The 24,195-nt window shown below is 39.8% G+C and overlaps 1 protein-coding gene across 3 annotated transcripts in view; it reads right to left on the reverse strand.

The window, feature by feature from the left end:
- The window catches only part of LOC117517262 (replication protein A 70 kDa DNA-binding subunit-like), an 83,887-nt gene that overhangs the window by 12,931 nt on the left and 46,761 nt on the right, over positions 1 to 24,195 (reverse strand). For all 3 annotated transcript variants that reach the window (XM_034178209.1, XM_034178208.1, XM_034178207.1), the window contains exons 11-13: positions 14,772 to 14,908; positions 14,043 to 14,191; positions 11,688 to 11,817 (exon numbers count right to left, since the gene is read on the reverse strand). In XM_034178209.1, the coding sequence (XP_034034100.1) occupies positions 11,688 to 11,817; positions 14,043 to 14,191; positions 14,772 to 14,908 (416 nt within the window). The remainder of the gene's footprint in view (positions 1 to 11,687; positions 11,818 to 14,042; positions 14,192 to 14,771; positions 14,909 to 24,195) is intronic.

Raw genomic sequence — 24,195 nt, forward strand, 5'->3', positions numbered from 1 at the left:
AAAAACTACAGGAAACGTTTGACCTCTGTAACTGCAAACAAAGGCTACTGTACCAAATATTAACATTGATTTTCACAGGTGTTGAAATACTTATTTGCAGCAGTAACATACAAACAAATTATTTAAAAAAATTATACATTGTGGATACATTGTGCATACCAGATTTTTTTTTTTTTTTTTAGATTATGTCTCTCACAGTGGACATGCACCTAAGATGAAAATTTCAGACCACTCCATGATTTCTAAGTGGGAGAACTTGCAAAATTGCAGGGTGTTCAAATAATTATTTTCCTCACTGTAGGTTGAAGAGGATTTGCAAATCATTGCATTCTGTTTTTATTTACATTTCACACAATGTCCCAGCTTCATTGGAATTGGGATTGTAAGTCAGTCAAAGTATTTTACTACATCGCTACACTGTAACTATGTTATTGGCCCCAGCAAGGACATTTTATTTTCACCTACGCCAATCTGTTGCTTGTTTTGGGGTTTAGTGAAATACTGCCAAACGAATCATCAACAAACTTAAAAAGAGTGGAGCTGGCCTTGAAAATAAGCTACATTTTTGAACAGGCCCAAATAAAATTGCAGCTGCAGGAAATGTTGAATACATTTTGAACAGTATGACATGTTACTTTACTGTGAAATTAACTACTCGTTTCTTGAATTTTGTTTGTGTAACAGCAGTCGTCAGGCTTTTTCATGAAAGTGCTAATATTGAGGTCATCTGAAAGTAGATGACTTCAGTACTAAATGTTTTTAAACCTCTGATGCATGCAGTTTATTTTGTGTGAAAAAGCACACTGAATGTTACTGCAGAGTTTGCACTCTAAAGTCTTGTTCTGACATGACTAGTTTTATAAGGAGAGGTGGAATATTGTAATATTACCAGAGCGCATCTGTAATGTTAATGGCTAATTTGCACAGTATAAGATAGCTTGTTGTAAATGACAGAGATGGGAGTGGATATTCAATAAACAGGCCTGGCACACAGCCATCACCCTTCAAGAAAGAAAGAAAATGACAACACATTCAGACAGGAAGAAAAAAAATGAAATTTATGACTGTTAGAAATATTTGTCAAACTTGGCAACAGGATGGACACAGACTGGTAAAGGAACCAAAATATTGAAAATACTTGGATAAAAGATCAAAGTTACCAATAATAAAAAAAATTACAATAACTACAAAAATGTGTGTGGTTGGGGCCTCGGCATAGGCATGGATACTAGTAATTGCAATGTAAAATATATGTTATTAGATGATTAGGTGTATCCCTGGGCCACATTGTGTTACCAAAACATGCATGGCCTAGTCCAGGGGTGGGCAAAGAAGGCCGAGACACTGCACATTTTCCTTGTAACCAATCACCTCAGCAGGTGGGTTGCTGATGAGCTTCTCCCCTGAACATGGGGGGGGGGGGGGGGGTCAAGTGGTTAAGAGTTGGGCTTGAGACCAGAGGATCCTTGGTTCAAACCCCAACCTGACCAGAAAATCACTAAGGGCCCTTGGGCAAGGTCCTTAATCCCCAAGTTGCTCCGTGTGTGTAGCCAGTGCCTTGCATGGCAGCTCCTTGACATCAGTGTGTGAGTGTGTTTGTGTGAATGGGTGAATATGAGGCATAATTGTAAAGCAGTTTGAGCATCTGATGCAGATAGAAAAGTGCTACATAAATGCAGTCCATTTGCGACTTATAAATGCAGTGCATTTACATAAACACCTGATCATCAATGGAATCAACTGTTGAGACCTGCAGTGTCTCAGCCCTTCATGGCACATGACTGCCCACCCCTGGCCTATGATGCATCAATAATAAATATGACTACAGAAATGTATCACTGAAGGATTTTGCTATTTGGAATAACAGTAACAAAAACAACAAGTGGAAAGTTTGCTCTAACCAGTTGACTGGCAGCACGTGCAGGTACTGCACTTCACCGCATCCACTACATCATGGAACTGCCTTGGGCCCTGTATGCCAATCACCCTCTCAGACAGATGGCTCATCCCACATCTCTAAAATGACTATCTGCCACATCCATGTCAAGTGTGGGTCTCCCCTTGGGTCTGCAGTCACTGGGCTCCTCAGCACTTGGGTACCTAGGCGCTGGCTCGTGCATAAAGAAATGTGCCAGTGTTGTTTAATTAGTTAGTATGCTCGATGCAGACTGTCACCCCACTGAGCCTCGTCAGCTTGAGGTTTCTTCCTAGAATAATAATAAAAACAAATTAAACATGCCAGAGGAACTTTCTCCAGTAAGCCCCTTTCATACTGGGCCAATGTAGAGTTGTGTACTGTGGTGTGTCAACTACACTGAGCTTATGCAGCCCTACACTGGGTTTATGCAGCCCTACATGGCAGTACGCTGACAGACGCAAAGAGGTCCACAAAATTGACGCAAAAAATTAAACAGGTATAATTTTAAACCTGTTTAATTTTTTCCCTGACTTTTGGCACAGAGCACCGAACTCAGTGCTCTATGCAAGTCTACACAACACTCCTCTACTGTTTGTAAGTCTATGGAACACTGCACTACTGTACATCATGCCTCCGAAATTGTACACAACCCTACGCGAGTCTGGTGAAAAATCCTTATAGGTTTTTTTTTTTTTTTTTTTAATCAGCACATACTTGCACTGCTAGATTTTATTCATCCCGCTGGACTCTGCCGACAGTGAAGCTTTTAGCCAGCGAGACGGCATGTCCATGTCCACGTCCACTAAATATCTTCACGGAGAGATCGCCAGTGAAAGCGCAGCTCCCTCTTCACCATCTAAAGTTCTTTCACGATTATGACATAAACTAAAGTCCATTAATTCCCAGAAATAATGTATTCTGACTTTTTCCAGTGTATCAAATCCATCTGCGTGTCGAGGCAGTCTGTAAAAACAGCATCATGGAGCCAAGCTTCTCCCCCCTACGTGCATTCCTGCCAAACTCCCCGGAGTGAAAGGGGCTTTAGACACAATCACCAATTTGACAGTTTTTGTTCTCTCTCACACACACCCGCGCACGCACGCACACCAAGTGATGGTGAGCATGCATAATACCAGACAGAAAATTTGTAGGAATTTGACCAAATGGACTTTGTTTCCACAGCTATGCTGTGTGAATGATGACGGAATAAGATGAGTGAGAGTATTGAGCCAATTTTAGTGTGGGTTTTTTTTTTTATTTACTTGAGATGTTTTAATATTTTTCACACATTCCAACACTGTCTGAATATCCTTAAGAGTTGATGACAATCATACTATTTACTACCATTGTGTCAGGGAAAGTACACTGTCAAACAAAAATTGTTAATGTAACTGGCCTGTTTGTGGATACTATGGAAGCATCACTAAAACTGAGGAATCCTTGACCTTTTCAAAAGCAGTCTTTTTAAATGGTGTAAAACAAATGGCTCCAAACATTACACCTCTTAAAACTGCTATGTGGCAGGGCCACTAGATCAACAAGATCCTCGTTGGTTTGGGCTGAACACATTGTGTAGTCACAAGAACAACACCACAAACCATAATTTTCGACAGCCAATGTCCGGACAAAGAATGCATTTGTGCCTTATGTGGATTAACAAACAAACAAACAAAACAAGAAGGACTATGCAGGACCATGCACAAAATACTCTCTTGGCATTTGTTTCCAACAAAGATGTTTGCATTGGGCAATTGTACCACTACAAAACCAAACATACCAAACAAGCTTTGCGCTTTTGTTGGCTACACACATTAAATATTGTCTTCTTCCTTGATTAAACACCTGACCTTAAATATGGGCCTGCCCCATTTAATTGCCGGGTCAAAACTCCACAGCAAAAAAATAAACACCTGTCTTAAATATGCGCCGGTCTTGTTTAAAGGCTGGGTCACCTATGTTGGCCTCCAGACGTTGCTGCCTGGCTGACTATCAGTATGAGCAGTTGCGGGTCCAAATGGCAACATCCTGCTCGAGAGTGTGTGCTGATGTACAATATCCCGGTAATTTGACTAGTCAGGGAGCGACTCTTCCTACCAGTGATGTTATAAAAAGGAAGTACAGTTCCTACACCATTGAGACAAAGCTACAAGCTGCAAGCTGTTGCATTTGCCGAAACCCCCCACCCCCCAAAAAACCAGCAAGGTAGATACAGTTTACAATTAATTATTTTCATTAAATGAAGCAAAGGAAGCACAACATTAGTCATTCTATTTCTTAAGCCTTGGAAAAATTTATTTGTCATAAAATATTACTCATTAGGCCTTTTTTGATCATGTTCTGGTAACTTTTACTATCACAATTAAGGGTTGCTTATTGCATCATACACAAATTGAATAAACTGTCACATGGTTCATAACATAACATTTTTTTAACTGTACAAAACGGGATGGTGTCGTTTACATCCACATATTATCTAAGTGTTCCCCTCTCAACACATCACAGATGCTGGCTTTGCATTACATGTGTATTAAAAAGGTTTACATGTGATCGAGTCATTCTTATTTCTATGTGCACTACAATGTAGTACCTTAAAGCCCTATAATGAAACAGCATGCCACGGTGTCAGTTGCAGTGGAACGACGGTAGGTGGCGCACTGGTACCGTTTTGATATAGCACTGCACTGATTGCTTACCATCTCATTATAAGATATTAAAAATGTATAGCTAGACGTTACATGCCTTAGTGTGTATTCAAGTGATTTACTGCTACCTGCATTTTCTTGTGATAGTGTAAATAAACAGCATTGAAATGAAGCCTCATTATAAAAAACACATTTCACACCAAGTTTAAGCAAATGCACTGTCCTCATTCAAATGTATGTGCAAGATGCAGTTTGATGTCTTTAAATTTTCATTTTATTGACTACTATCGTAATGGTACATAATGTCTATGTTGTTGTTCATTCGGCTGCTCCCATTGTTTTGTTCGGGGTCGCCACAGCAGATAGATCCGCATTGGTAATTGGCATAAGTTTTACGCCGGATGCCCTTCCTGACGCAACTCCAGTGTCACCTGGAGAAACACACACAGCCGCTGGTGTTCCAAAGAGGTCTCCCATCCAAGTACTAACCAGATGCCGCACTAATGTCTATAAATGGCGGAAAAGCTCACCAAACCTAAGAAAGCACAAAAACAGATATCCATAAACATCATAAACATGATCAACGTAAATAAGCGGCTGAGTGAAGAATAAACATGAAATAAACTCAGATCAAACTTGACATCGTCTGTTGCCAATGAGTACTATGTGTGTAAGTGGAAGGTGGATGCTATTTTTACATATCTCTGTTTTGGCTCTAACCAGTGGTGGCCACAGCTAACCAAAACGTTAGCTTCGATAACCACTAATCTGCTAACTAACTACCCGCAGTTACAGCTAACCGCTAACAGCTAACTTTCAGCATTGACTTGGCACACTGTCAGTGCCTTTTAGCATTGCAGAGGCTTCTGAGTAAATTCAATGCAGCACTTGTGTCTTTAAACATCCTGCCGGCTGCAGCAAAAATGCCTCGCTTCCATTTCACGGTGGCAGTGTAGATAAAATGCAAGGCACTTTCACTCATGGTTTCATTTATAAACAGACTAATTCTGGACAGTTTATCAACACATTAACAGTAACTCTGCAGAGGGGCAGAATTCCTTATGGCAGCCTGGCTGTTGCCAAACACCCAACAGATTAGAATTAACGTTTGATTTTAGGGTTTACAAACATTTTTGACCATTTGGTCTTACTCACTATGCCAGCAAACAAATGTTAATGGACTGAAAGTTAATGGGACAAAATTTAGCAGACGTTAATTAATCCTCTAACGGTTTTCAAAATTAGCTGAAAAAGTAATCTGCTAATGAAAAAGTTAGCATTGCTAATTAGCGGGTAGTGGAACTGTGCTCACCACTGGTTCTAACATTCTTGGAATGGTTAACAGAAAGACAAGAAAAGTGTGAGAATTATGTGCTAGAATGTAAGGATGAAGCTATTTGTCTATATATAAATTGTGTTCATCTACACACACACACACACACACACACACACACACACACACACACACACACACACACACACACACACACACACACACACACACACACACACACACACACACACACACACACACACACACACACACACACACACACACACACACACACACACACACACACACACACACACACACACAGAGAGAGAGAGAAAAAACAAGAAAGGTTATATGCAAGACCCAAAGTTACATGTTTGCAATACAGATACAAGGAGCAAAACTTCTCTAAATTTTAAGTGAAGTATGCACAGTCAAAAACAACACAAATTATAATACAGTGAAGTTGTGGTAATTTAAACAAATATTAGCACCTTAGGCAGCAGAACTCACACTGGTAAAAATCAAATACTAAAAAAAGAAAGAAATGCTAATTCTGGGAGAAAACAGCAATTCTGTCATCCTGTGGAGAACCACAGCAGCCCATTTCCATAAATATAAATAAAAAGAAAGCATGCGGGAGATGAACTGCATCTCATTCGGAAGATAGACAGACATACGCGAACATAAATGCATTCACAGAGCTGAAAGTGCAAGCAACTACTCAGATTTTTTGTCCACCTCACAGCCTCAGCGGAGGATATTTTTTCCTACCAGGAGAACAGCTTTTAAACAAGATGTCAGAACTGCAGCCAGAATTTGAAATGCACCATAAACTACAAATTCAAACTAAAACAGGGCCAGACTCATTAAAAATGTTGTCTTACTGTAAATGAGCATCAAAGATGTGCTAGGATTCTGGCAGAAGTCAGATTTACTGAAAAATGATTTACAACCCACGTTTTTTTTTTTTGTAAAATCTTCCACGAACACAGTTAATGCAAAAAGGCTGGTGGGATGCTTGATTGTACCCCTGTGCTCATGACAATACAGACGCTATCTGTCCGAAATAAAGATCATTGATACTTTCATCCCTCTAGCCAAGACTGATTCACAACCTCATAATGCGTCGACCCATTTCATCTACCCCAGCACTACCCATGCTATGAAACAAGAATGCCTCCAAAACAATTACCAAGAATGTTTTTTTTTTTAAATTAGAAGAATTTCTCCCGTTAGCAACAGCCCTCTCCTTCTCCACACTTCACTCACACATTTCCGTCCTCATGCCTGCCTCATCACATTTTGCAAATGTGGGTAGATTAGAGTAGAGGTGGGCGGATCGATCCTAATATCGATAATATCGATACCAACGCTGGTATTGATACTGAACGATCCTCGTGTAAAAAGATCGATACTCAAGCTTTTTTTCCTCTCCCGCACACACTGACTGCTGCACACACAGATTCATCAAAGTCTACTCTCTGTCTGTAAGAGCAGCGCTGCGCTGTGTCACACAACACGGAGCAGCGCACCCTCCCCCCTCTGGTCTTTTGTTGTTGCGCCATCACGTGGCTCAGCAGCGCCAGCCAACAGCCATCCAGGTAGGCTCAAGCTGGCCCGCCCACTCAGCGCTCTCCCCGAGTCAGCCCTCTACCTCAGGAGATTTTGTTTTAAGTTGTGTTGAGTGATATTTTTTAAACAAAAACGTTGATTGCGATAAATCAAGTATTTTGTTGTCACATACAATGTTTGGCGAAATTCTATCCTAGGTCTTTTGGATCCTTTGGCTCTTTGAAGCTTAAATATGCAAAAGTATCGGTATCGGTGATACTGGGCCTGTATTTACTTGGTATCGGATCAATACCAAAATTCCCGGTATCGCCCACCTCTAGATTAGAGGGCTGCAAGGATGGAAAGGCAGGAAGGTAGGAAGAGGGTGGATGCAACAAGAAGAAACGTAGCTGAGACATTTGGGGACATGTTGAGGCAGATGCTACAAAGCGTAGCAGAAATCCCTCCTGTGTTTAACATCATTTTGCCCGTCTGCATCATGTCACATCTCTGTCTGTGTATTCTAGTTTGGAAACATTAGCCTTGCGGCAACAATGTATAGTTAAGCACACTGTCAAAATTATAATAAAGCACAAGAAAGAACTGAGATATATACACAAAAACAGAGAAATATCAGTCCACATAAGTGGTATTCTGGTACATATACTCAACAAAAATATAAACGCAACACTTTTGGTTTTGCTCCCATTTTGTATGAGATGAACTCAAAGATCTAAAACTTTTTCCCACATACACATCATCATTTCCCTCAAATATTGTTCACAAAGCAGTCTAAATCTGTGATAGTGAGCACTTCTCCTTTGCTGAGATAATCCATCCCACCTCACAGGTGTGCCATACCAAGATGCTGATTAGACACCATGATTAGTGCACAGGTGTGCCTTAGACTGCCCACAATAAAAGGCCACTCTGAAAGGTGCAGTTTTATCACACAGCACAATGCCACAGATGTCGCAAGATTTGAGGGAGCGTGCAATTGGCATGCTGACAGCAGGAATGTCAACCAGAGCTGTTGTTCGTGTATTGAATGTTCATGTCTCTACCATAAGCCATCTCCAAAGGCGTTTCAGAGAATTTGGCAGTACATCCAACCAGCCTCATAACCGCAGACCACGTGTAACCACACCAGCCCAGGACCTCCACATCCAGCATGTTCACCTCCAAGATTGCCTGAGACCAGCCACTCGGACAGCTGCTGAAACAATCGGTTTGCATAACCAAAGAATTTCTGTACAAACTGTCAGAAACCGTCTCAGGGAAGCTCATCTGCATGCTCGTCGTCCTCATCGGGGTCTCAACCTGACTCCAGTTTGTCGTCGTAACCGACTTGAGTGGGCAAATGCTCACATTCGCTGGCATTTGGCACGTTGGAGAGGTGTTGTCTTCAACTCTACGCGAAGGAGATGTGTTGTACTGCATGAGGCAAATGGTGGTCACACCAGATACTGACTGGTATCCCCCCCCAATAAAACAAAACTGCACCTTTCAGAGTGGCCTTTTATTGTGGGCAGTCTAAGCCACACCTGTGCACTAATCATGGTGTCTAATCAGCATCTTGATATGGCACACCTGTGAGGTGGGATGGATTATCTCAGCAAAGGAGAAGTGCTCACTATCACAGATTTAGACTGGTTTGTGAACAATATTTGAGGGAAATGGTGATATTGTGTATGTGAAAAAGTTTTAGATCTTTGAGTTAATCTCATACAAAATGGGAGCAAAACCAAAAGTGTTGCATTTATATTTTTGTTGAGTGTATGTGTGGCCTCACATCTGATTTGCACAGCTAGCAGCCAAAGTGCATGACGTTGCGTTAATATTACACAATATAATGTGTATAAATGATTATATTCTCCTGAGAACCAAGGGGTGAAAAAAAAAAAATTATCTTTCAATTTAACTTTTTTGTCCACTACTGAGGACATAATGAATGGGCTGGGTCTCAGGAGGATATACTGAAATCAAATCATATACTGTAAGAAATTCAACAAAAAATAGCAATCCAAAACTGATGTCTTTCTTGCTCAGTCACCACCCTCCTTCAGCTAATTGCACACGAACAGTAGTATCACACTCCATTGTATCTACACAGATGAACAGTCAATGCAAGATGAGAAATGCTAATGGTAGCACTTAGCAGCTAACACCATTTCCACTGCACACTAACTTGAAGTTCTTTCAATTTAAGGCAAAACACTAAACCTATGAACTATTCAGGCATGTGCCTATAATGTTGTTACCAAAATTAGGTGGGTCCCAGCGCCAAAGGAAATAAATAAGTCTATTCTCAGTTAGCACCACTGCATTAATCCTTCTTTGGGATCATGCCAATATTTCCCCACTGCATCACTTCACATTTTTATTGTTGTTGGATTGGGAAAGAGAATATTATATAACAGCTGAGTGTATCCTTGTCATTTGATTGGTGCCTTGTATGTCACGTGACATGGATTATTCATACCATTTTACATTGGCTGTGCAATAGTTCTTTTTTAGCGGGCAATTTTGGTGCTATATGAAATATACTATTGCATGCCCCGACCGCCGCGCATGCTCACACTCCCGGGGGCGGTGTTTAACTAAACATAGTGGAGTTTGTTTTGCTGATGGACAACGATTTGAAGGAGTTAACTGACGTTGCTAATTCTTGTATCACAAAAAAACAAAAAACAAAACCAAAACAAAAACAAATCCACTACGTTGTAAGCCGCCTGGAGGCATGAAGAGCTGTTAGGATGAAGATGAAAAGTTTGAAAAGCTGGACAAATTTCTGGTGTGATTTTTCACTGGACTGAGGAACGAGACAAAGTCTTTCTTTTTGGAAGTACATAATTTCAGTGCACGGCATCACAGACTACATATATTTTGGACTCCAATTAGAAAGTTCGTGTTTGACTGTTAAGCACCAGTGGAACACCAAATGTAAGCCCCTTTTCTGTTGTTTATAAATAAATAAATAAATATCAAAATAAATAAATATCAAATGACAAGGATCTATTTTAGCCGTTATATAAAACAAGCAATGAACATTTTTTTCCATCCTTTCAATGGAATGAATATTTCATGAGGTGAAAGCTGGAATGTACCATTCAACGAGGCTCGCTGAATGGTACGATTTCAATACTTGTCCTAAAACCTCAAACACACACAACAGGTAGACTGCTAAATTAGACTACTTCACAGTGTAGCATAATGACTGGCATTCCATTATTATTACCAAAGCATATGTGCCTTGCAGGGTGTGACACAACATCCTTAAAGTGTTTCATTACAGAAATGAGTGAGATTCACAAGGCAGCGAGAAAAGAGTAGAAGACAAAATGGAAAGGAAGAAAAAAATCTGAGCTTTAATTATTTCCATTCTGATCTTTCAGTGCCCTTTTGCACATTTATCAGTTAACACCTACTTTAGATATCTATTTCTGAGTGTCTTAGTGTTAATTTTCTTTTTGACACAATACTTTCATGCGCCTTGCCCCACCCCGAAACAGCCTTTTCCCTCCCATTCTACATGGGCCTGTAAGTGATATGAAACTTAGGTTGCTTTACTTCCTATGATTTCCATCCATTCTACTTCCCTTCTGGTAATATTATGCCCTATAGGCTTCCTCACCCACTCACTCATCTTCAACCACTTATCTGGGATTGGATCGCGGGGGCTTCCTGCACCAGAAAATTAGAAATTACTATTAGAATTGAAAATGATGTTGAAGAAACCCGTAAGTCATTTACGACTTACACGTGATATGAAGGGAAGTATGTGAAGATGAATTTAATTAATTAGATTAAATGTTTGTCAGTAGCAAATTCTGGATCCATGCAGTCTTCTTTAATTCAAAAGCATGGAAAATTATGTGCAACATCCACTTATTGAGTCGTATTTGACCAGGATTAGTTTTATATATGGCGGTGGAGAAATGTTATTTTACTACAGGACATCTACGCTTTTTCTTTCTTCATTTGTGTGGTCTCTGCTCTGTAACTGAACAAATCCATTGTCAATAAGGAATTAAGTTATCTTTGAACTTCATCTTGGTTTCTTGTTTTTTTTTTTGGGGGGGGGGGGGGAGCTTAGGACTCTGTTCAGTGGTGTGCTTTGCCTGTGTGCTAAAGACCTCTCATATAAGCATAAAACAAAAGGTGTCACATTCCATTGACTTTATATTTAAGATGTTGCTTTATGTTTTGCATGCAGAAGATGCACAGTGAAGGAATGCAGAGGTGAGGTGCTGACATGGACATGATCACATGATTTCAGAGAGGGTAGTATGCATTATACCTTCTCACCATGTCCCATGTGCTCATCCTTGATGTCACTCAATGTTTTCCAGTTCATAGCTGATCCACTGCCCAGTGAACTAGTCTGCGTCAGGGATTGGCTGGCCATAACACAGCCTTTCTGGTCATACCTATAGTACACACATTAACACATATATTACTCTGGTACAAACTAATGCACCCTACCTTCTTGCTAAATCATGCCGTCACTCTGCACATAAATTTCACTTCCGGGTCCAAACCAACATACGTGCAAATCATGTATGTTCAACTGAAAATTCTGTTTGTTAAGTGTGATTCAGCTCAACGGCCGTGTGATATCTGGGTGGGCGCGATTCACACTGCCATCCAGTAGATGGCAGTGTTCTATGCATTTTGACCCATCTACTGGATGGCAGTGTGAATAGCGCCCACCCAAATATCACACGGTCATTGCACTGAAGAATCACACTTAAACAGAATTCTCAGTTTTGTAAATGCCTTTTTTTTTTACAATTGAAAAAACGACATTTTAACAGTACACATTTATTTGTAAAACCAACACACACAGTAACGTGTGTTGGTTTTATGCATAATAAATCAACCAATCAGTGATGAGCAGAGACTCATTTTCCCATAATGCCTTTTGGCATGTGTGTGTGTTCAAACCTTCAAAATTAGTGCAGTATTTTAAAATTAAAAGATATGCACTGTATTTTCACTTTGTAAAAATGACAGAGTTGACATTAATCTAGATAAACTATCTGGATAAATTTGGTTTATAAATCAAAACCATAAGTCAAACTTGCTTCTCATGACTTCTGCCTCACATGTGGACCATTGTATGTTGAGTGTAAATGACTCTTCCTTACAGCAGTGGGCAGGGCGCAGAAAGACAAGCGCTGACTCGTTGGTTGTTGGGTTTGTGTTTCTTTGATTCTAATGAGAAGCATTGGCGGTGCTTAAACTCAAAACTGGCTTGTCAGTAGCTGAGAGTGTACTGAAAGTTAGCGGTTAGCTGTACCTTCCACTAAATGTTTTCGTGGTTTATCGGTTTAGCATTATAAAAGTTAACTTTTCAGTTAGCAGATTAGAGGTTATCGAAGCAAACATTTTGGTTAGTTGTGCCCACCACTGGTTATAATGCAATGTAATCCTAATGTAACTGTAGTACTAAAATGGCAGTATATTTAGATGCATCTTACATAAGCAAGTTCAAGAAACATGTACACCCTATCTGTAAAAGCAAATTCTTTCAGCTTCTCCATTTTTTTTCAGGATTGTGACATCGGATCAGATATGGATCTGCATGTTGATTTGGCACAAATTTTTTATGTTGGATGGCCTTCTTGACACAACTCCACATTGCATGGAGAATAGACAAGGGTGGTCTTGAACTGGTAACATTCTGTTTTGAAAGCAAGTGCACTAACTACTTTGCCACCATGCTGCCCATATACACTGTCTGGATACACAACAAAACTGGATTTAAAATTAACATTTAACAAAATAAAAGTAAACAATCAATGAACAATACAAAATTTCACCATAGTGCTTCACCTCAGGGAGTCTAGGTGGTTCATATAATCTAATGAAATGCCCACAAAATTAGATCTACTGTTCAGAAATCATTAGCAAATTAGTTTCCACCACCTGAGAAGTAAGAAAAATAAAACACTTGGGTTCCAACATGCGGCACAGATCCCCTTACTTATTCCAATCACATTTTGAAGCTTTGCCATAAAACTAGTTGGTGTCAAAAACAGCTCTCTGCAACAAAGAGGCAATGAGCAGTAAAGCATTGTTACGTACAGCAGCAGAAATATATGTTTTAATATTTTAACACAGGCTAAACGTAGAACAGACATTAATGAGAGAATAAGTCATAATTCAAATTCAGAAACTACTAGTAAGAATTCAGTTTGATGCTGCTCATCCTGTGTCTATCTTTGTGCATGCATGCAGTAGCTTTTGAGAGCTGGAATCCAGAAATAACTGCTCTCTTTTTCTGCTATTCCCACCTTCCAATCATGTCTCCATCCTGCTATTCCCTCCTTCCAATCATGTCTCCATCCTGTCTAGAGTATCCTGCTGGGACTGGAGAAGCACATGCTCCCATCCTCCTGACACGTGATTAACAGAGTTTTTAATTTGTACTCCTTTACTGATGAGTATGGGCGAGTCCCTTTTTGAATGATTACATCTATACATACACACTACATCAACAAAAAATTAGGAGGAACACATTTATGGGGAGACAAATGTGTTTACAATGAGTGCATCTTGGGAGTGAGCCTGATTCTGACGTGGATAATTCCATTCGCATTCGTCAATATCTGTGTATGTAAATGGATGCTTGCATAGGAGTATGACTCACCAAGCCCTCAGTCTGAAGGCCTGTGGTATATCTGGGTTGACAGTGACTGTTGAGCTGGACAGGACAGACAGAGAAATGCCCCCAAAGTCAGACATGCGAGCTCCTTTGATGGCAATTATAGGCTGCCCAGAGCCGTCAAACCTCTCAGCCTGGAGAATGAATAAACGGTTTAAAAACAAGGAGCAGTAAATGTGCAGAGAAACACAGAACAAGATGTAGCTTTAAAAAAAAAAGCCTCAACTTGATGTCTATTTGTAAGCAATATCAGTAACACACGTGTCCAAAAAGCAGAACTGAGTATAGTTAGATTTTATGATTGGATAAATTAATACAAAAATAATTTTTTCTGTATTTTGGCAAAGAGAACCAATAAGCTCTTTGAGACCGGATGATCTTAGAGAAGAATCGTGCCATTTCATGCACATTCAGGGTTTATTTAGCCTTCAGTTTCCAATCAGGAAATCTGGTCCAAATGTCCCTGAAGGTAACAGGAGTAATTCAGGTGATCCAAATTTTACAGCTCAGAAAACCTATTTAAAAGGCTCTATATGCAAGAGCAGCCACAGATCTGTTTTCAAGCAGGCATGCCCTGGCACAGTTGCGTATGCACATGCACGCATGAATGCCACTGTGAAAACATGATTATTTGCATCCTGCTCTACATGGTTTTAAGATAAACTGAAAATCTATTCCTGGATAGAAAAAAAAAAAGGCAGAAATAGTTATTACCTCCTGTCCCCACAGTGCCACCGTCACCACTTTACCAGATGTGTCCATTAACTGGAGGGCTCTCTTAGAGACTTCCCTGCTGGTCCTAGTGATAATATGGGACACATCCTCTGCACTTGTGCACACTCCAATTACATCTACAGACAAAGAGAATTATTTTAAATCTCAATCTACACAGCTGTTATGTACAGACAAGCAACCATAATTAGTTCACTAAAACAATGCTATTTTTCAGGCGGACATTGGCAAAAGTCTCTATGGTTTAAAGTGATCCCTATACAAGGCAATGTATACAACATCCGGGGATGAACAAATTCTAAGTGTAGTGTGTGTGTGTGTGAGCTATGAGAGAAAGACGCATTGTGTTGGTGCTGATACTGAGCTTATCTTGAGTATAGTTGAAGTATGACCACTCCACATTTTATATGGCCAGTTACTGTCAATAAACAATGTAATTTGTTTAAATAATATAAACAAAATGTATACCCAACACTTGCAAGAACATCACTCTATAAAGTCTATTATTCCAAGAGAGAGGAAAGGAGACTCGGTGGTGGAATAAGGAAGTACGAGAAAGTATAAGGACCAAGAGGTTGGCCAACAACAATAACAAAAAACAGTATAAGGCGATACAATGTGGCGATGCCTAAGGGGAGCAGGTGAAAGTCAGATGAGGTGCAGAACATACACTGATGCTGTGCATCACTGCAACCTCCAAACTACAGAACAGTCTTGGGTCGTTGATAGCAAGCAACGTCTGTCCCTTCCTCTTGAATGCAGCCATCTATCTGTTGCAATCTAATAAAGTGTGGACTTCCCTTTGGCCTTCTCCACTCACTGGGTTCCTGAACACTGAGGCACCCGTGGTCTAGATCACTCCCAGAGAAGTGCACCACAAGGCCAAAAACATATAGGGAGCGATCCTTCATAATGTGAGTAGTACTCCTCATTGTAGACTCCCTAACTTACTGTTTGTCTGACATAAATTTATTTGAGCAATACCCAAGGATTCCCTAAAGAGATCAAGAAGTAAAAACATCTAATCAAAACCTTAGGTGACTTGTTAGCATCCGTCTCTCAACCATTCAGTAAAATCCCTTTTACACAGGGACTGGGTCTCTCCAGTGGTCCTTGTGCGGTCATGAAACTGCACCGAATGCATGATGCCAAAGAGATGCCGCAACTGCCGCCAAGACCTTATGAGGTAAATGGTAAATGGACTGCATTTATATAGCGCTTTTCCATCTGCATCAGACGCTCAAAGAGCTTTACAATTATGCCTCACATTCACCCCAATGTCAGGGTGCTGCCATACAAGGCGCTCACTACACACCGGGAGATTAAAGTCCTTGCCCAAGGGTCCTTAGTGATTTTCCAGTCAGGCGGGGATTTGAACCCATGATCTTCTGGACTCAAGCCCAACACCTTAACCACTAGACCATCACCTCCCCTCCGCTGTGTATTCTCTCACAAACCGCCATGATTGCCGTGAAGTATGAAGCTGCACCTAATTTCCACAGAAGAGTCGGCAAGCCCGGAAGACGTACAAATACCACATAGGACATGCAAAAGCACCTCACAGAGAAGCAGCGAATCACTTCAGTGCTTTGAATCGCTTTGTTGTTTTGGAGGCTGCTTCGCAGCTTTCGCTGCGACCTGCTGCTTCGCTTCACAGCTTCTCTGAAACAGCCGGTCCGCACTCCGCAATCAATGTAGAGAAATGATAATTTTCCTGATAAACACGCTTAAAAACACACGCCGCTCCGGCGTAATGTGATCTTAACAGGCAAGGGAATCAATAAGCAAAAAGGATAATGATGTCAGTGGATCGAATCATTTCTTATCGATTCTTAAGAGGAACTGGTTTTCAATACCCATCCCTATTGTGGACTCACCACAGATTTGTCTTTTCTTCCATGAATTGAATAATCCAGTTTAATTCACAGAACAGCAAGAAGAAAAAAGTGAGTTTTCTGAAGAGGACAACAGTCATGTGACTTTTTTCAGTTCCTGCAATGGTTTAAAAAACTCTTTTTGAATCCAGCATATATATCAAAAAACCAGCAGACGTCCATGGAAATGTGACGTCATATGTAGTGCACAGCCTCCATGTGAGACAACAACACGCACAAAGGCTGCTGAAGCGGTTACACAGATATGTGTTTTCGCATTCCCTCTTCGGATCAGATGCGTTTTAAGCCTCAATACAGACTCACAACTGCTGCCGTCCTGTGTAAAGTGGGCCTAAGACAGGAAGTAACATGACCATAAAGACTTGTAGCAATTGCAAACCCTTGAAAAGTGAAGAAAAATAAAAACCTTACAGTGACCGCTGACCGTCATACAATTTTAAGGAAGTTGTGAGAATATACAGTTATAAGGCTTGTCAGTTCCTGTCTAAGGAACGTATGCAGTTCAACTTGTGTCAAAATGTTCTTGGTAAGTCCATACTTTGACTATAGGTATTAAAATTAGAATCAGGAAAGAAAACATTTGATCAAAGCATCCTGAATCATGTCAAAAGAAGTAAAAGAGTGTACAATATATCGAGGCGACACTTCTTGAACACTATCAACTCAAAAGCAAACGCTAACAGTTGAGTTAACACTTAGGTCTTGATCACAAACAGTGAATACACTCCCTTTTATTCATGCACATTACTATGGTCAAGGCCTAAACACTTAATTCAAGAATACTGTGCTGAAGAGCACTTGATGCTGAAGATGGGTAAATGAGGATCATGGCCAACCACAAGCAATATTAAACTTAAATCAGAACCACTTCAACTTTATAAAACACTCCTTGTGTAACAATTAAGAATGTGGCCAAAAGGTACAAATTCCTTGTTTGACAGTCTAAAAGCTATTTTTTTTTATTTCTCTGGATGTGCAATACATAAAAGCATATTATATATATATATATATATATATATATATATATATATAAGGATGGTTACATAAACAAAATCAAAATTGCCATTACTTGACAAAGTAAGTGAATATTCATTTGACAGCCTACCTGTGGATACTTTTAATGAAACAACTGAACAGAATCATAACATAAGCATGAGGCATTCTTTGAACAGTACCCCCCATATTCTACTAGCCTGTTTCCAAACTCTTCCTCCACCCCTTCTGCCCTGTTGCTGACTTGGACTGTCTGCTTCCTCAGCTCTCCTTAATTCCATTATGACTGAGACTATGTCAGCCACCTCTGAACTCCATTATCACCACAGGAACAGATTGACAATTCTCATTACCATGTTATAATCCTTTTTTAACAAAAGAGAGAACACAGAGAATGAGGAGAGAGCAAATGGGGCGATGACATACAGGACATATGCTGCCGCACACTGACCAAATACAATTTAAGGTAAACTCACGAATGTCTTGACTGCAAAATGTTGCTTGCTGACTTGCAGTAATCATAGGTTATGTTAAGAAACTCATACAATGCACTTTATATACAGTATAAACCAATACACTTATTTTTGTCTTCTGGTATTTTTGCTCAGCTGGTGTGACATATCAAGATGGTGCCTTGTACTGGTCACAAAAAAAAGGACCACACTGAGATGTGCAGCCTTATCACACAACACAAAGCCACAGCTGTCACAAGTTTTGAGGGAGCTTGTAACTGCAATGCTGACTGCAGGAACATCCACCAGAGCCGTTTCCCATGAAGTGAATGTTCAATTCACTTCCATAAGTCACCGTTGTTTCTGAGAATATGACAGTGCATCCAACTGGCCTCACAGATGCAGACCACAGGTAACTCCAGCCCAGGGCTACCTCATCCAGCTTCTTTACCTAAAAACAGACATTGCTCCTCAAACAGTTTCAGTTTTAGATGTGTTTATTTCTCACTATCTTTTACATAATATATGAGAAAGAGAGACCAGCGACTGACGTTACAGTGCAGTTCTACTCTGATAGGCTGTCACCCACGTCACTCAAAAACAAAGCAGATCAGATTTATACAGAATATGACTTTTTAACCTCTTAAAATACATCGAGGTTCCCCACCTTTGAACTCGTCCAAGGTCTGTGTTCCAATCCAATCCAATCCAGTTTATTTATAGAGCACATTTAAAAACAACAAAGTTGACCAAAGCGCTGTACAAAGACATAAAATAAATCAATCAATAAATAAATAAATAATCACACGATAAATAACAGTGGCAACAATAAAAGTTTTTAAAACAGTAAAATCATCAACCCTCTAGTCAAAAGCCAAAGAAAACAAACATGTTTTAAGACAAAATTTAAAAACTAGAGGTGACTCCGCCTGCCAAGAATGTTCCCTGTGAATTTCAACACACTAGCAGTAAGTAATAGGACTGAACATACGATGAGCACAGACAGACAGACGGACGGACGGACGGACAGCTTTCGCAATGCCCGATGGCCACATTTTGGCCTCTGGTAATCAAAGTAGCTTGTCCAAGTGATGAGATTTCAGTAATAATTACAAATTGCACAGGAGCACACACGTACGACTGGAGTTGCTGGTGAAATTTTTACGATTTTTTTTGAACCGCTAACTGCGCAGTTGGTGCTTTAGTGGAGGAATCACCAATTTTTATTTCAGGAGCAAATCGGAGCAGAACTGGCTTTTTTTTTAGGCGGTACCAGGCCTGCGGCATCGGAGGGGACAGCAACCAGGCCCGCGCCGTCAGTTAGGGCCACTACCAGGCCCGCAGGCGAGCTAGCCACTGACAAAATGCCACCCAAACAGAGAAATACTGAGGAAAAGTATATATCTTTGACTCAGGTAAATGATGTGCTGCATCAACAGACGGACATGTTTACTGCTCTGTTACAGCAGCAGCAGCAAATTTTTAATGAATGTGTTAAAGTTATCATGGACTCAACCAACACCAGAGTTGATGCTTTAACTAAAGAAATTCAAGATCTGAAAGCCAGTATCCAATACACTCAGAAGGATGTAGATGATCATAAAATCAATCAAACCAAACAGTCTGAACATCTTAAGATCATTGAAAATGAAATGGTTAAAATGAGTTAGAGTCAACAGGTCATTCTTGACAAGCAGGAATACCTAGAAGGTCAATCTAGGTGAAATAACATTGTCATTGAAAGCATCCCTGACTCGCCGGGTGAATCCTGGATGGATTCACAAGTAAGAGACATTTTTAAGCAGAAACTGCAGTTACAGAGGGAGATGGAGGTGGAGCGTGTACATCGCACAGGTAAAATAGGAGTCTCTGGAGACAGACAACCTATTGTCGTCAAATTCCTGCATTTCAAGGATAAAGCTGCAGTTTTACAGCGTGCAAAGAATCTCAGAGGTACAAAGATGTTTATTAATGAAGATTATACGGACGCTGTACGTTTAAAAAGAAAAGAATTAATGCCAAAACTGAAAGCTGCATGGGAAAGAGGTGAGATTGCTTATCTCAGACATGATAAGCTCATCATCTGTCCTCATTCCAGCACTTGAGTAATCTTGGAACTTCAAGGTCATGATGCCATAAAAAAGGTGTGTTTTTTTTTTTTTCCTTTTCTTTATATGACTGATACAATCACGCTACAACATGGATTACTGAAGAGGGGGTTCAGAATTGCGCATATTAACATTAATAGTCTGAGAAAGAAAATTGGTGAGGTAACTAATCTGCTGTGTAAATATAAATTACATGTACTTGCTATTTCAGAAACTCATCTGGATTCTTCTTTTGATGACACTGAGTTACATATTGACGGCTACAATATTTACAGAAATGATAGAAATGGATTTGGTGGTGGAGTTGCTTTTTACATATATATTTTTCAAGATCACTTACCAACACAATTCAATATTAAATTTCATCATATCATTTCTGAAGTGTTATGGCTGCAAGTTTATTTACCTCACCGTAAGTCTATTTTGCTGGGTTGTTGTTACCGACCACCAAATGTTAATTGTGAATATTTAGATACATGTGAAATGTTGGACATCCATGCTGCTGTGGGTCATGATATGTACCTTATGGGTGATTTCAACATTGACTGGTTTGCTAAAAACTGCCCTTTAAGAAATAAGTTGTTTACTGTCGCTGTTACATGTGGATTTACTCAGGTCATTAATGAACCCACAAGAATACATGTTAAGAATGATAGTAACAGAATATCAACATGTATTGATCATATTTTTACCAATTCTCCTGAGCGGTGCAGTAAAGCAATTTCTGTTCCCATTGGCTGTAGTGATCATAACCTGATCATAATTGTATTAGCCACAATGGTAGGTGGACCTGGACCCACAGTAACATTTAAAAGGTCATATAAAAGGTTTTATAATGTGAAATTTGTTGATGATGTGAAAGCTATTCGTTGGTCTGAGGTGTTATCTATTCATAATTCTGAAATTGCATTTGCAAGATTTAATAGTTTATTCATGCCTTTAGTGGAAATTCATGCCCCTTTGAGGAAGTTTACTGTCAGGAACATCGTCACGCCCTGGATGGATGATGAAATTAAAGACTATTAAAATAAGAGATAAGATGGAAAAAAAAAAAAAACGGCAATTATAACAGGAAATAAATCTGACGGATCTTTATCGTAAAATGAGGAATTCTGTTACTAAACTGACTAGAAAGAAAAAGAAAATGTTTTTTGAGGATCGAGTTCAGAAAGCTGGAACTGATAGCAAAAAAATATGGAATGTTTTAAATCAGTAAGAAAAATAGAATAAAGTCGTCTTTTCTTGAGGTAAATAATAAATTCATAACTAAGCCAGTAGATATTGCTAATTATATTCATGATTATAAGCAAACGAGATAAATTAAGACAAAATATGCCTAATCTGAGTAATGTTAAATGCTATTTACTGATAAGGAATAAAATTATGAATAATAAAAACATCAGGTTTAAATTTGAAGACGTAAGTATAAATAAGGTAAAGGATTATTTGAAATCCTGTAAAGACAAGCCCCCGGGTGTTGACGGTCTTGACAATAGGCTTCTCAGACTGGCAGCCGATTGTACTGCTCCTGTTTTAGCTCATATAATAAATCTCAGTTTTGCTTGCAACACATGTCCGCAAGTGTGGAAACAGGCTAAAACTATTCCATTACTGAAAAATAGGAAAATTCCGTTCTCTAGTAGTAGTGGCTCTAGTAGTGTTATTATGAAAAATCCTGTATTAAACATTAGAATTAATAATATGAGAATAAATCAGGTACAGGAGACTAAGCTGCTGGGTGTAACGGTAGATTCTAAATTATCATGGAAAAACATATAAATAATATTTTGTAAAAGTGAGCAGGGGTATATTGATTATGAGGAGACATGCAAGGTTTTTAAGTTGTACAACATTGAATTACACTATCAAATCATTATTACTAGTATACCTGGATTATTGCCCAGCAGTTTGATCAAATGCTTCTGGTGAAATGATTAATAAATTACACATTATTCAAAATAGGGCTGCTCGTATAGCACTTAAATGGAATTACAGGACCAACATTATTACAATGCATAAAAGTTTAAACTGGCTGTTAGTTAAAGACAGACGTTAATATTCACTGATTATTTTTACTAGAAAGATTATTGTCACTAAGTTACCTCGTATTTTGTTCGGGAATTTCTCCTTCAGTTCAGAAAATCAAAGATACATAACCAGACATGCTGTGGTGGGAAATTTTACGTTACCTGTGGCCAGGACTAATGCCATAAAAAACACTGTCTTATTTAGGGGTATGAAGGAATGGAATTCATTGCTGGAATGTATTAAATTTACTGCAAATGAATGTTCATTTAGGGAACTTCTGCAGCAGTATTTACTAACGTAGTGAGCAATCTGGGTTTTTTTCTTCTTCTTCTTTTTCAGACAAGTTTTTGTGAATATTGATTAACCAGATGTGATGATTAATGCGAATGGAAGCTGATTGGTTTTGTTTTTGTTCCTTTATTTTATATATATATATATATATATATATATATATATATATATATATACACACATATACATATACGAGGTCTGTTAGAAAAGTATCTGACCTTTTTATTTTTTTCAGAAACCATATGGATTTGAATCACGTGTGATTGCATCAGCCAAGCTTGAACCTTCATGCGCATGCGTGAGTTTTTTCACGCCTGTCGGTTGCATCATTCGCCTGTGAGCAGTGGTCCACCCCGCTTGTCGGATTTTTATTGCGAATAAATGTCTGAACGATTTCGAGCTTTGCTGCATCAATTTTTTCCAGAAACTGTGAGAGACCTCCAGGTGGTAACCATTCGGAAAATTCAAATGGCTTTGAGGGACGATTTTATGGGGATTACACAGATTAAGCAGTGCTCCAGCCGGTTTAAAGACCGGCCACAGCTGCTGAGAGCGCGCCGCGCTCCGAGTGCCGATCGACAGGCTGAAACCCCGCTGAAACAACCAGATCATTTCCAATGTGAAGGCTTTGTTGATCCGGGACGTCGTCTGACTTACACAAAAATGGCAGGAGATGTGGACATCAGTACTTTTTCGGCACATTCCACTGTTACAGGAGTTTTTTTCATGGAAAGAAAAGCGGACGGATACGCCACCGTGTTGCTCATGGCGCGGCACAAAACCACCTCCGTGTTGGTCTCACAGGACGGCTTTGAGATGGCTTTCAGACGGCTGTCGGTGGGTTTTCAGTCGTGTGACTAACCGAGAAATTGTGGATGAGCCTGGACATGCCAGAACATGTCCTGTGAGGCTTCATCACGGCGTTGCTTTGCGCCATGCAGCTTCACCGCGACGCGCGGAATTCCTCCGCACGTCTGTCTCAATGTGCCGAAAAAGTGCTGATGTCCACGTCTTCCGCAATTCCTGTGCTAGTCAGAGGACGTCCCGGATAAAACACAGCGTCCAGTTTGGAAATGAACAGCACATTCCACTGTTACTGGAGTTTTTGTCATGGAAAGAGGAGCGGAGGAATTCCGCGCATCGCGGCGGTGCCGCATGGCGCAAAGCAACGCCATGATGAAGCCTCACAGGACAGGTCTCTCACAGTTTCACAACAGGCGTAAAAAACTCACACATGCGCACGAAGGTTCAAGCTTGGCTGATGCAATCACACGTGATTCAAATCCATATGGTTTTTGAAAAAAATAAAAAGGTCGGATACTTTTCTAACAGACCTCGTATGTATATATATATATATATATATATATATATATATATGCATTTTTGATTTTTTTGATTATTGTATATTTTGGTTGTTGTTTTGTGTGGACCCCAGGAACAGTAGCTGCAGCTTGCTGCAGCTTGCTGCAGCTAATGGGGATCCTAATAAATAAACAAATAAACATTAAAGGCTATAAGGTGCTTGTTTAGCAGTTGCAGGACAAGAACCTGCGTGATGCAGATTAGCCAATCCACTGATGAGTCAGCATGCTGAAATCATGGAATGTGAAACTGTCAGCAAAATCAGGACTTTCAGGCA

The sequence above is a fragment of the Thalassophryne amazonica genome, chromosome 9 (genome assembly GCF_902500255.1).
Source record: "Thalassophryne amazonica chromosome 9, fThaAma1.1, whole genome shotgun sequence".
NCBI lineage: Eukaryota > Metazoa > Chordata > Actinopteri > Batrachoidiformes > Batrachoididae > Thalassophryne > Thalassophryne amazonica.